Here is a 13,668-nt window from a genome sequence, read left to right as displayed (position 1 = left end):
CTTTGAACTCTATTCTCGATTTTCAATACAAAAAAAGGCGCCCGAAATTGATCCAGGACCTGCGAGTTTGAAGTAAGCAGTGTAGCCCCTAGGGAGTTACGTAAAATCAAAAATGAATAGCACCAGTCTGTAATTCATTAAATTTGTAGGAGCTTTACCGAACCACAATGAAGTAATCTTAAATTTAACGTTATGGTGCCAACTTGAACTCTGAGTTCGATTCTTCAGAGTTTACTTTTCTCTTTGTGGTTTCACAGAGATTTATTAATATTAACAAATCCCTTATATTGTGGATATAAGCTCCCAATAAAAGTGTCAAAGGTAAAAGTTAATAGGATGAACAGTTTTAATTTTATGCTGCTCGTAGTTTTGACAAATCGTTTTCGAGAAAACCTGGTTAAAGCTTATGGAAAACTTTTATAGGTATTATTAGCTCAATTTGCATAAAAATGTATTATTATATTTTTTGATATAACTGGACACAAATCTGAAGCTAGATTTCCAAAATTCAAACGGCTAAACCAATATGGCGGACCAAAAATTGGGTTTTGACTAATTTTGACCAAAGTGTGACGAAGTAATACCGTTGCTTACATCTAGTCTCGTATTAGACGACCGTATATCAACCCTTCCTCTAACTCTTAAGTGTTCCTGGAGAGCAATTCCCTCGTTCTTCTTGCAGGAACACGCGAGGCAATACTGACCCAGCGACGTATCTTAGAAGATAGCTTAAGGAAAGACAGGTCTAAGTTTATGACATTTGTAGCTTTAGAGTAAGCGTTTGACAATGTTGACTGGAATACTATCTTTGAAATTCTGAAAAAAATGGCTCTGAGCACTATGGGACTTAACATCTGAGGTCATCAGTCCCCTAGAACTTAGAACTACTTAAACCTAACTAACCTAAGGATATCACACACATCCATGCCCAAGGCAGGATTCGAACCTGCGACCGTAGCGGTCACGCGGTTCCAGATTGAAGCGCCTAGAACCGCACGGCCACACCGGCCGGCCTGAAATTCTGAAGGTAGCAGGGATAAAATACAGGGAGAGAGAGACTATTTACAGCTAGTACAGAAACCAGACGTCAGATATAAGTCGAGGGGCATGAAAGGAAAGTAGTGTTTGAGAAGGGAGTGAAACAGTGTTGTAGCCTAGCTCCTATATTATTCAACCTGTATATTGAACAAGCAGTAAAGGAAACGAAAGAGAAATTTAGAGTAGGAATTAAAGTCCAGGGAGAAGAAATGAAAGGTTTGAGGTTTACCTATGACATTGTAATTCTGTCAGGACAGCAAATAACTTGGAAGAGTTGTTGAACGGAATGGACAGTGTCTTGAAAGGATGATATAAGATAAACATCAACAAAAGAAAGAAGATGATAATGGAATGAAGTAGGATTAAATCAGGTGACGCTGAGGGAATTAGATTAGGAAACGAGACACTAAAAGTGAAACCTCCCCTTAGAAAAAATTATGAATTACTGTGCTGAGAAATCTCTTACGTTGTTTGATTTTCAAACAGCTGAGCAGAACTGAACGTACTCAGACATTTCTCTCTACACTTCTTCTGATCAACACTAAACCGACACACAATATTTTTAGCGCAACGCAATCTGACTTTCAATAATCCCTTCAAAAGAATGGTCCGACTAACAGTAACCTACACCAGAATGAGATTTTCACTCCGCAGCAGAGTGTGCCCTGATATGAAACTTCCTGGCAGGTTAAAACTGTGTGCCGGACCGAGACTCGAAGTCCAGCTACACGGCGAGCTGTGAAAGGCACTCCATAGGTAGTTTGCGAAGCATTGTCGATATCTGGTATGCCCGGAAATAGCATGATGTCTTTCTTGCAAATAGAGCCAGAAGTCAAGTAAATTCTTGTGTCCGTCACGACAGAGGTAATGGACCGCATGTCCACGTATCCAGGTGACGGAGTTGGTTCGAGTCTTGGTGTAAAAGTCTCATCCGGAAACAATAGCGTGCGTGCAGATATATGCTCCGGTCTAACTCGCAAGAGATAAGCCAGCATCTGCCGCACTAGGTGCCAAACCGGTTCCGCCTCTCCACAGCTGAGGCGGTGCTCGTCAGAATCTACTGTATTACAACCCACACAACTGGGAGATTCTGCCATGTGGATATTGTAGAGACGTTCTTGCATCACCACCTTACCATTAACGACTACGTACCATTGGGAAACAACATCGGAATCAAGCATGGCATCATGTACAGTCTTCCACACCACGCACCACCGTACGTGAGGATATTTTAATTCGACCACATTTAGGGGGCGGCGTTGCAGCATGTCATGATATGGGCGTCGAGTTGTGGCCATTTGTGGTGCCGTGAGCGCTACACTGCAATAACTTTGTTCTAAATAGAAACGTCCTATATAAAAGAGGGGCGCTGGGATGTCCAGTAGTGGCACCGGCGCTCTTAGTGAAGTAGGTCGTAGCGCCGTCAGAAGACTCGTGAGGCCCGTAGGACAAAGGCGCAGCAGAAATAAATGTGAGCTAACACAGAGGGCAATGGCCCTATCATGGACGTCAACTAGGCCGAGACCACCTTTTTTCCTTGGGGAGGGTAAGAAAATGGTTCAAATGGCTCTGAGCACTATGGGACTCAACTGCTGAGGTCATTAGTCCCCTAGAACTTAGAACTAGTTAAACCTAACTAACCTAAGGACATCACACACATCCATGCCCGAGGTAGGATTCGAACCTGCGACCGTAGCGGTCTCGCGGTTCCAGACTGCAGCGCCAGAACCGCGCGGCCACTTCGGCCGGCGGAGGGTAAGAGATACGTATCTCATCTTCAGTAACATACCAGCGGTGACGAAGTATCCCAGCGCTGCCATAATGCTACGAGCCAAGGGTTCGGAATGGGTAGCGTTTGGGCGACGTGCGGTATGCGGGACGCAAGGTATACATTGGCATAATACGCCCGCTGAACGATCACAAGCGCTGATTTGCAATTCCGGCCCTAATTTGGTTAAGAAGGCGTCGATAATTGAGCGCCGTCGCACGTCGCATGTCGTTCATGAAATCTAAGCCCAATCATCGGACAGTAACACTGAAGCGTATGGGACAATGTGTTCCTGCGGTAACCCAATCCCGATGCTTAAGGCGACAGACTTGTCAACGTTGATTTGGCTACCAGAAGCTGTACCGTAGGTTGCAATCCAGTCCAAAGCCGCGGCTATATCGTCAACTCCACGTATGACGATCATCAAATCATCCGCGTATGCGGTGCAGCGATAGATGGAGCCGCCGAACCGTATCCCAGTGATCCTGTCTCGGAGACCACACAACAAAGGTTCTAAGGCCAATGTAAATAACAATGTTGATAATGGACATCCCTGTCGTACTGATCGGCGGATCGGCATGGGTACCGTCAGACTTCCATTAACAAGAACTCGAGAAGTAGCCCCATGCAGAAGGCGTGTCAAGACTGTGATAAAGGAGTCGGGGTATTCCATGCACCGTAGAAAGGCCGTGAGGAAAGTGTGGCCCACACGGTCAAAAGCCTGGCTAAAGTCGATAGACGCCAGGGCTGCCGGCAAACGTCTCACCCGTGCAGGAGAGATGAGATCTCTGTAACGACATAACGTAGTTCGGGATGTTGTTGGGTGCAACAGTGTGCCGTGAGTACCTTCTGATAGCAACCTCGGAAAGATTTTGAAGTCGCTGTTCAATAACGTTAAGGGACGATAATCGCGGACATGATTCCGTCCCTTCGGATTATGGATGGGGTGCAGGCAACGGTATACCCGGGGACATCAATTCCTGACAAATTTCAACCCAACACGGTACCAACAGTTGTTTAAATTCTCGATAGAACTCTAATGGTAATCCATCGGTTCCTGGTGATTTATGGGCATCACCTTTACCATTGGCGTTGAGCACTTCCCCTTCTGTCACTTCTCCCAGTAAAGTCGGTACCATGTCTGGTGGAACTGTACCGTGGACATGTGCTGAAACGGTATCTACCGTCGCCATATCAGGGAGCACTGCTGAATAAAGTTGAGCGTAATGCCCATAGAAGGCTTCTGCTATATCTGCTTGTTCTGCCACGTGTCGTCCGTCGTCCGTCATCATGTCGGTTACCAGCGCCTTACGGCGCCAGCTGCGTTCTAGGAGCACGTGGTGCATAGATGGCCTTTCTGATTGTATCATGTCTGGAGCACGCGAACGTATAACAGCGCCCTGTAAATGATGGCGTGCTAAGGAGACAAGCTGCGCTTTCGCGCGATTGACTATGATCTGCCTGTCAGGTGAGGGCTCCATAGCAAGACATTCCCTTAGGACGGTGTAATGATGGTTTTCCGTGCTCCTCCTCCATGCCACCGCTTCCCGGCCGTAAGCCATGAAGGTGCGCCTAAGATCAGGCTTCGCACATTCAATCCACCAACTGAGGGTCGATCGGTAACGACCACGACGCTATAAGGACGCGTTCCACGACTCTTCGATAGCACCTTTACATGGCAGCTCGTCCAGATGGGCGACGTTCAGTTTCCAGGGGGGCCTACTGCGCCATACACGTGCAGGTTGGAGGGCAATGGTGCAAATATAGGCTGTGTGGTCGGTGAATACAGTGGGCCAGAGCTCTGCTCCTCTCGTCGCCGTCGAAAGGGTGCTTGTGACGTAAATCCTGTCTAACCGACTTGATGAATGACTTGTGTAATGGGTGTAACCAGGAGGTGGGCCATTGATGTGGCGCCACGTGTCGATCAGGTGGACGTCACGCACTAGCATTTCCAATTCCGCACACGGGACGTGATGTGGCTGCTGATCAGACGGAGACAATGTACAGTTAAAACCTCCTCCGATCACCGTATCGTCTATGCGGCCCATAAATAGACGCGTAATATCTTCCGGAAAAAAAAAGCCGACCCGATCTCTCCGTCTCCCTGATCCTGAAGGGGCATATACATTGAGGAGTCGTACACCGTTGACAGTTACTGCCATGGCTCTTGCTCTCGATAGGTACAGTACGTCCGTAGCCGCCAAGCCTTCCCGTAGCAGGACAGCCACACCACAACCGGTAGAAGAGGCGTTGGAGATGCGGGCGATATATCCGTTGAAGTCAGGGAAACTAGCGACACATACTTACTGTAAGAGGGCCACGTCGATGTCCGCCGTATCAAGCATACGTTGTAGCATTGTCAGTTTGTGTGGTGCCCTTATCGCGTTGATATTGATTGTGGCAAGACGAAAGGTGTGCTGCCTAGCCTCTTCACCTAGGGCAGACGCCATTGCAATCAAAGATAACCGCAAGAGATGCCGGACCCACCAAACCCGTTACAAATTACGAGTATTTCACGCTAGGAGTGGCATCCCCAATGCCACCCCTTCCCCTGTCACCCGTGCCCTCTCCAGGAAGTTCCTCAACATCGTCCGACCACAGTGGGTGCAACACGATGCTGTGTAGCTGATCGGCACCTAAATCTCTCTCACGTACGTCGTCTTTGGTAGAGGTAAACGGAGCGCCATCCATCGACGCGACCTGCAGCATCTGTGGTGCAAGAAGTAACTGGGCACTCGTAGTATGGGCAAGTGAACCGTCTACCCCACTTAGATCCTCAGCAGGCGCAGCAACCATGCCGTCTGATGAGATGTCACCTTCTTGACCGGCCGTGTGTAGGAGGCAATCGTCAGAAGGGGTCCGCCGACGTCGCTTGCGACGTCAAGGCGAACGTTGCTTTCGAAAGTGGACATCCGTATCCGAATGTGGGAGGCAATCCAGCGTCGTATCACCTTCCGCTAGGAAAGCCGCGGTCGGGACAATGTTCGCGTCCACGTCCATCGCGTTCTGAATGTTACGTTGCGTCTGGATTCCGTGGGACTGTTGGTGCTGTGGAGGGGGCGACATATGGGTTGGCATCGGTAGTCCTTCCTCTTCCTCCCTTGGTACTTCTGATGTCGATGGATGTGTCTGATCGCCCGTTTCGTCCTCATCTATGGTGCGCATCGTCGTCTGAGCGTACGTGAGGGGCAGGATTGTCGTCCCCGTCGGGGAAACGGAGTCTCCCACTGGTGTCTGCGTAATTCTACGTTGTAAGCAGCTCAATCGAACATGGCCTTCCTGCCCACACCCGGAACAGGTACGCGGTTGACCGTCGTACTTGATTATTGCACGACAGCCTCCGATGTTCAAATGGGACGGCACATGTTTCTTGAGCTTAAGTTTAATTCGGACCACACCATTGTAGACCTTACACATTGAGGAAGTTTGCCACTTTTCTGCAACGTGGCTGATAACATTGGCATATGGTCGGAAGGTGTCCTTGACAACTTCCTCTGGGACCTCGAAGGGGAGCTCAAATACCCTTACAGTCCTTACGCCCATGCCTGCATGATCCACCGTCACTACATCGATATGCCCGTCAGAATCTTTGAATCTGAGTGAGTTCGAGTATTTAGACACCACTGTCGCGCAGACCTCTGCACTGGTCATTTTAACATAAACCACGCTCGCCGTTATAGACAAATGTATTCCGACGACAGTCGCCGGATCTAAACGTAGATCGTCGCGTATGAACTGTTCTATTTCATAGGCTCGAGGACGCGCGTGGTCTGGTTGGAAAGTAATTTTGATCGTGTCGTGGCGCCATGTGTGTGCCATAATCGCACTGAACTTGGAACAAATACAACTCTCGCCGCGAGAAGGTAAACACAAGCAAGCGCTCACGGCCGCGCACGGCGGGGCGCAGCGGACGTCCTCGCCCCACCGCAGCCGAAAGCAGACTGCGTCACGCCCCGTCCTCACAGTCTTGCTTCTGCCAGTACCTCGTCTCCTACCTTCCAAACTTAATTGAAGCTCTCCTGCGAACCTTGCAAAACTAGCACTCCTGAAAGAAAGGATATTGCGGAGACATGGCTTAGCCACGGCCTCGGGGATGTTCTCAGAATGAGATTTTCACTCTGCAGCGGAGTGTGCTCTGATATGAAACTTCCTGGCGTGTTCGCAGGAGAGCTTCTGTAAAGTTTGGAAGGTAGGAGACGAGGTACTGGCAGAAGTAAGGCTGTGAGGACTGGGCGTGAGTCGTGATTGGGTAGCTCAGTTGGTAGAGCACTTGCCCGCGAGTCTCGGTCCGGCACACAGTTTTAATCTGCCAGGAAGTTTCAGTAACCTATACCTTTCATGAACCACTTACCTCACAAAAATCTTATTTATTCGAACTACTCCAATATAGCGAGCGCCAATACTGCCAGCTAAATAAAAGATTCTAATTACTGAAGGCACTAAATACTGAATACGCTTTCAAAATTCTGCCATCTATCTCCCCACATCTACCACTGCTGGCGGCTCAGCTCAAACTGCGCAACGCTGCGTGCTATTCACATCCAACTGCCCAACACTACAATAGCAAATATTGCAACAATGCAAACCAGCCACAGACTGCAGACAGCACTGTCAGTGATTTTCATTCAGAGCGCTAGGTGGCGTTATCAACATAAAAACCTAAACAGCCTACTTACAAAAGCTGTACATGAGTTTTGCTATTTCGGCAGCAAAATAACTGATGATGGCAGAAGTAAAGAGGATATAAAATGTAGACTGGCAATGGTAAGAAAGGCATTTCTGAAGAAGAGAAATTGGCTATCTTTTTATATAAATTTAGGGGTTAGAGTGTCTCTATTGAAGGTATCTGTCTGAGAGAGTATCAATGTATGGAAATGAAACATGGACGATAAGATATAAAGGAAGCTTTTGAAATGAGGTGCTACAGAAAAATGTCGAATATTAGATGGGCCGATCGCGTAGCTAATGAGTAGGTACTGAATAGAATTGAGGAGACAAGAAATTTCTGACACAGCTTGACCAAAAGAAGGGATCGGTTGGTAGGACACATTCTGAGACCTCGAGGGATCATCAGTTTAGTAATTGAGTGTAGCATGGGGTTAAATATCGTAGAGGGAGACCAGGATATGAATATAGTAGGCAGATTCAGAAGGATGTAGGTTGCAGTAGTTAGTCAGAGATAAAGAGGATCGGACACGATAGAGTAGCATGGAGGGCTGCATCAAACCAGTCCTCAGACTGAAGATCACTAGAAGAACAACACTGACATTTCTTGCAAATAAACTACTTGTATGGTAACGCGGTCTTCTGTTCCCGATGACGTTGATTCCACCAGTCTCCAAACAATCGAAGTGGTTGATTTCGGTTGTCGCTTTCGTACCTCGCCATCAGGGTGACTAATTTCGATGTGTGTTTCCATCCACACGCCGTAACTCGCGCTCTAGCAGCTAGGCGGTTACCGGCGGAATACAAACCACAATCATTGTAGTAAGGCGTCTGCCACTGGTAGCTGAGTGGTCAGAGCGACGGAATGTCATACCTAACGGCCCGGGTTCGATTTCCGGCTGGGTCGGAGATTTTCTCCGCTCAGGGACTGGGTGTTGTGTTTTCCTTATCATCATTTCACCCCATCAACAAACAAGTCGCCGAAGTGGCGTCAACTCGAAAGACTTGCACCAGCAGAACGGTCTACCCGACGGGAGGCCCTAACCACAAAGCATTTATATTGTAGTAAGGTAAAAAATGTCCGTGAGATGATAGTGACGGGCATACCCGCCATGGATACTCACTGAGATCAAACACCCCAATAGTAAGAGGCCAGGGGAGACATCTAAATCAAGCACTCCAATGGTGAGGGGCAAGAACTCAAACAACCCGACAGGAACAGAAAACTATTACATCCCCGTCGTTGTTTCCCGGATCACACTAAATGTAGTTTCTAACCAGACACTGAATCGACTAACTATATTTTACTGTACCATCAAATTTTCACCACTAAATTTCGAACTCAAAAGTTTACATTTACATCGTAAATGAAATATAGAATCAAATGCGTCTAGGGGGAACTGCAGATCACACCTGCTATTTGTTGATTACAGAACCACCTGTTGCGAAAGGAAAACAATACTTTGAGTAAACGATACGCAATACGAATAGGGCTTTCCAATTTGAAAGTGCAAAGTTGATCCCGCCCACACAGGAAGGGTGGATTGTAGGTGGCCAGTTTTAGTACAGGCAGATGTCCTCTTCACCAATATTACCTTTTCACCTAGAACATCTTTTTTCGTACGATACGTCGCCGTCTAGATACTTAGTTCTCTCTAGTTAAAACAGACACCCTGTATATCGCAAAGGTGATTCTATCGAAAAAGCTGAATATCATTTTCAGCACCAACAAAAGTTCTGTGGGGCTGAAAATGTTTGCTAGGACAAGAATGCAGCCACTCAACTCCCAGACCATTTTGTCTACTTACGTGTTTTTCTACATTTTTGTACTGCTTAAGTACTTGTTTCATATAGGCTGTACGATGTAATGGCGTACTGAGACTACTCCACAGCGATCTGAATTAGCATTTAGCGCTGATGCAGACATGTGCTCGGCAGTTGCAGAGACATCTCCGGGTCAACGTTCGCTATGGCGACGTGCAGTGGCGTTCATGGACCTGGACTTGCTGCGAAGCGGTGCCTACCTGAACGTTATGCTGGGTACGGCTGCTATGGTGACGGCCACCATAAACTACGCCCTGCTGCTGCCCTTCTACCTGCAGCGGGTCGTCGGGCTGACGCGTTCAGACACGGCTCTCGTCATCACCATGAGGGCGATCGGCGACTGCGTGGCGCGGTTCGGCGTCAACTACTTCACGGACCGGTTCCACGTCAGGCCGCGCATTACCTTCCTCCTCGGATCTGTTTTCAGTGCAGTTACTCGCTCAGGTGAGTCCAATTGCAACTTCATATGTACTCACTAAACATTCGTCACAGCCACAATTCCGGTACCACGTTTTTGACTTCATCGTAATATTTTCAGCATACCCCACGGATGATCAGGCATGGTTTTGATGGACACTTCTTTTTAGAATTACAATACGTATAACAGGACAAAATGTGTGCCATTACTCCGCAACTAGCGCAGTATTGTGTAGATTACACGAAGTGTCAGTGAAGTCTCTGTCCCTCAGCTCAAAATGTTGTCTTGTACACTGCCTGACACTTGCTAAGCAGGAGAGTGATGTCCTGGAAGAGTACTTTGGGGACTGAATTCTGGCTCTGGGGTACCCAGAGGCCACTGGCATGGGCTTCGATTGGCCGCCATATTGTCCGAATCTGAACACATGTGACTCCTTTTTGTGGGTCTATATTGAAAACAAAGTTTACAGCAATAACCCTAAAACCACTGCTGAGCTGAAAACAACCATCCAGGAGGTCATCGACAACATCGATGTTCCGAGACTTCTGCGGGTCACGCAGAATTTCGCTATTCGCCTGCGCCACATCACCGCCAATGATGATAGGCGTATCGAATATGGCATAACCTAGATCCGAATAACTGTAGTGATGTTTACACGTTGAATAAAGTGCGTGCACGTTATAGTTTGTAACTAACGTACGTCACTTTCCGTATATTTCAGTAATTGTCACCCTGTATCTTCATGCAAGGTACTATCACAGTACAACAGTATTGCAGGGGCGTTATTCTCGATCATGTTCGTCTGTTCAGAGATGCGGTGGTTCAAGACTTCCGGATTATGCACGACAATGCCCGCCCGCACGGGACCATTGAGGTGTCAGACACGCTGGAAAGTGAAGATATGGAATGGTCTGTGTACTCCCCGGACCCTAGAGCATGCTTGGCTGCTCTTGGTAGACGTATTTCCCAACGAACACCCCGTCCCCACACTGTGAAAAAAGTGAAAACCGCCTTGACAAAGGAATAGGTTAACAGCCTGGATAAATAACAGGTGCAAATGCTCATTACTAGCCGTGGAGGACATACTTCGTACTAACAGTCCTATAGCGATCCATATAAACATTATTTATGTTCATCTTTCTTACCATGAGGTGAAATATGAACCATTTTTCGATATAAATACACCACCCCACCTCTACTAGTATGTACTGTGTTCATCAGTGCCTCTGATTATTCTTGTCCAACAGTTTCTCTGTTTAGCAAATGTCAAAGTCTGAACATAGAAGTACCTACGTATAAAAGCTGTGTGTCCAACGTATCTGTATAGGCACCGTAGTGCCTTACGCAGATACCTATGCGTCTCCATGTGCTACACTGAAGAGCCAAAGAAACTGGTAGACCTGCCTAATATCGTGTAGGGTCCCCGTGAACGCACAGAAGTGCCACAACACGACGTGGTATGGACTCGACTAATGTCTGAATTACTGCTGGAGGGAACGGACACCATGAATCCGGCACGGCTGTCCATAAATCCGTAACAGTACGACTGGGTGGCGATCTCTTCATGTTGCAAGGCATCCCAGATACGCTCAATAATGTTAATATCTGGGGAGTCTGGGGAGTTTGGTGACCAGCGGAAATGTTTAAACTCATAACAGTGTTTCTGGAGCCACTCTGCAGCAATTCTGGGCGTGTGGCGTGTCCCGACAGTCGGAATGAACAATGAACATGAATGAGTGCAGGTGATGAGACAGCATGCTTACATATCGTGTCACCTGTCAGATTCGTATCTAGACGTATCAGTGGTCGCTTATCACTCGAACTGCACATGCCCCACACCATTACAGAGCCTCCACCAGCTCTAATAGTCCCCTGCTGACATGCAGGGACCATGGATTCGTGAGAGTGTCTCCATACCCGTACACGCCCGTCCGCAGCATAAAATTTGAAACGAAACTCGTCCGACCAAGCAAGGTGTTTAGAGTCATCAACAGTCAGTTGTTGGTGTTGACGGGCCCAAGCAAGGTGTAATCCTGTGTCGTTCAGTGATCAAGAGTACAATTTGCGGAAGGGTTGCACTTCAGTCACGTGGAACGATTTCCTTCAGTCGTCGTTGGTCCCGTTCTTGCAGATAATTTTTCCGGCCACAGCGATGTCGTAGTTTGATGTTTTACCGCATTCCCGATATTCACGGTACACTCCTGAAATGGTCGTACGGGAAATTCCCCACTTCATCTCTGCCTCAGACATGATGTGTCCCATCGCTCGTGCACTGATTATAGCACCATCTTCAAACTCTCTAATTTCTTGATAACCTGCCATTGTAGCAGCAATAATCGGTCTAACAACGGCGCCAAACACTTGTTGTCTTACATAGGCGTTGTGGACCGCACCACCGCATTCTGCCTGTTTACATATCTCTGTATTTGAATACGCATGCCTGAATCAGTTTCTTTGGCGCTTCAGCGTGTTTCACCCCTGCATAGCACCTTAGGACCTAGGTTTCGAAATCCTCTACATTTTCGCTTAATTTTACGTCATTCTTGTATCGATGTCGATCCATATGTGACTTGACCGTTCCGCGCAGTGATGAGATCCACTGTTCTTGGTGACCATTTTAGTTAGGCTGGAAATGTTGCTGAGCAGCTCCCAATGCAGAGTAATGAAATTTCGGTAATACAGTTGTCTCGGTAACATTTGAAAGTGATCAACATTGCAAGATCGCAGGATAATGTACAAGCGAGATGCGCCATTGAAAATGTGAAATGCTGCTGTAACCGGCAGAATGTTGAAAGCATGCATGCCAACGTGCATGCATTGTATTATGCAGGTGCCGACGTCAGTTTGTGGGATGGGGTTTCATGCCTGTTACTCTTGGTTGGCAATACAGGGACCGTTAATTCTATTCGTGGATGCCGCTAGAGTTGTCGGCCGATGATGTCCCATATGTGCTCTATTGGAAACAGGCTGAGACAACACGTCAACACATTGTATAGCATGTTGGGTTATAACAGTGGTGTGTGGGCGAGCGTTATCCTGTTGGAAAACACCACTGGAATGCTGCTCATCAGTGACAGCGCAACAGGTCCAATCACCAGAATGACGTACGGTTTTACAGTCAGGGTGTATGGGATGACCACGAAAATGCTCTTCCTGTTACACGAAATCTGGTACCAGACCATAACTCCAAGCAAAGATCCAGCGTGTGTAGCACGGAAACAGGCCATCTGCTGGCCTCCTCATAACCAGCACATGGCTATCACTGACACTGAGAAAGAAACAGTTTTCACCAGAAAACACGAGACCTCCACCCTGCCATCGCCGGCCGCGGTGGCCGTGCGGTTCTAGGCGCTCCAGTCCGGAGCCGCGCTACTGCTACGGTCGCAGGTTCGAATCCTGCCTCGGGCATGGGTATGTGTGATGTCCTTAGGTTAGTTAGGTTTAAGTAGTTCTAAGTTCTAGGGAACTGATGACCACAGCAGTTGAGTCCCATAGTGCTCAGAGCCATTTGAACTATTTGAACCCTGCCATCCAATGAGCTCTCGCTTGACACCAGTGCAGTCGGAAGACAGTGGTGGTTTGGGGTTAGTGGAGTTCACGATGCAGGGCGTCTGATTCGAAGTTGTCCTTAAAGGAACCGGTTTGTAACAGTTCATTGCCTGACTTTGGTGCCAACTGCTGTTCGGTTTGCTGCTGCGGATGCAGTACGATGCGACAAAGTCAATCGCCGAATACGGTGGTCTCCTCTCTCGTTAGTGCCACATGGCTGTCCGAATTCCGATCTTCTTGCAACCATCTATTCCCGTGACCGCCGCTGCCAGCAGTCATGTACAGTGGCTACAAACTTGCGAGGAATTTCCGCAAAGTTGTAGAAGGAACATCAAGTTCCTCGTAGCGCTGTTACACGACGTCGTTCAAACTCAATGGTGTGTTGATAATGGCATCTTCGTCGCGT

At 47.8% G+C, this 13,668-nt stretch overlaps 1 protein-coding gene across 1 annotated transcript in view; it reads left to right on the top strand.

Moving 5' to 3' along the window:
* LOC124798638 (monocarboxylate transporter 1-like) overlaps positions 1–13,668 on the top strand; it is a 157,104-nt gene that overhangs the window by 130,768 nt on the left and 12,668 nt on the right. The window contains exon 6 of the mRNA XM_047262122.1: positions 9,410–9,739. Coding sequence (XP_047118078.1) covers positions 9,410–9,739 — 330 coding nt within the window. The remainder of the gene's footprint in view (positions 1–9,409; positions 9,740–13,668) is intronic.

This window comes from Schistocerca piceifrons, chromosome 5 (genome assembly GCF_021461385.2).
Source record: "Schistocerca piceifrons isolate TAMUIC-IGC-003096 chromosome 5, iqSchPice1.1, whole genome shotgun sequence".
NCBI classification, from domain to species: Eukaryota; Metazoa; Arthropoda; class Insecta; order Orthoptera; family Acrididae; genus Schistocerca; species Schistocerca piceifrons.
This window is presented reverse-complemented; position numbering and strand designations above follow the sequence as displayed.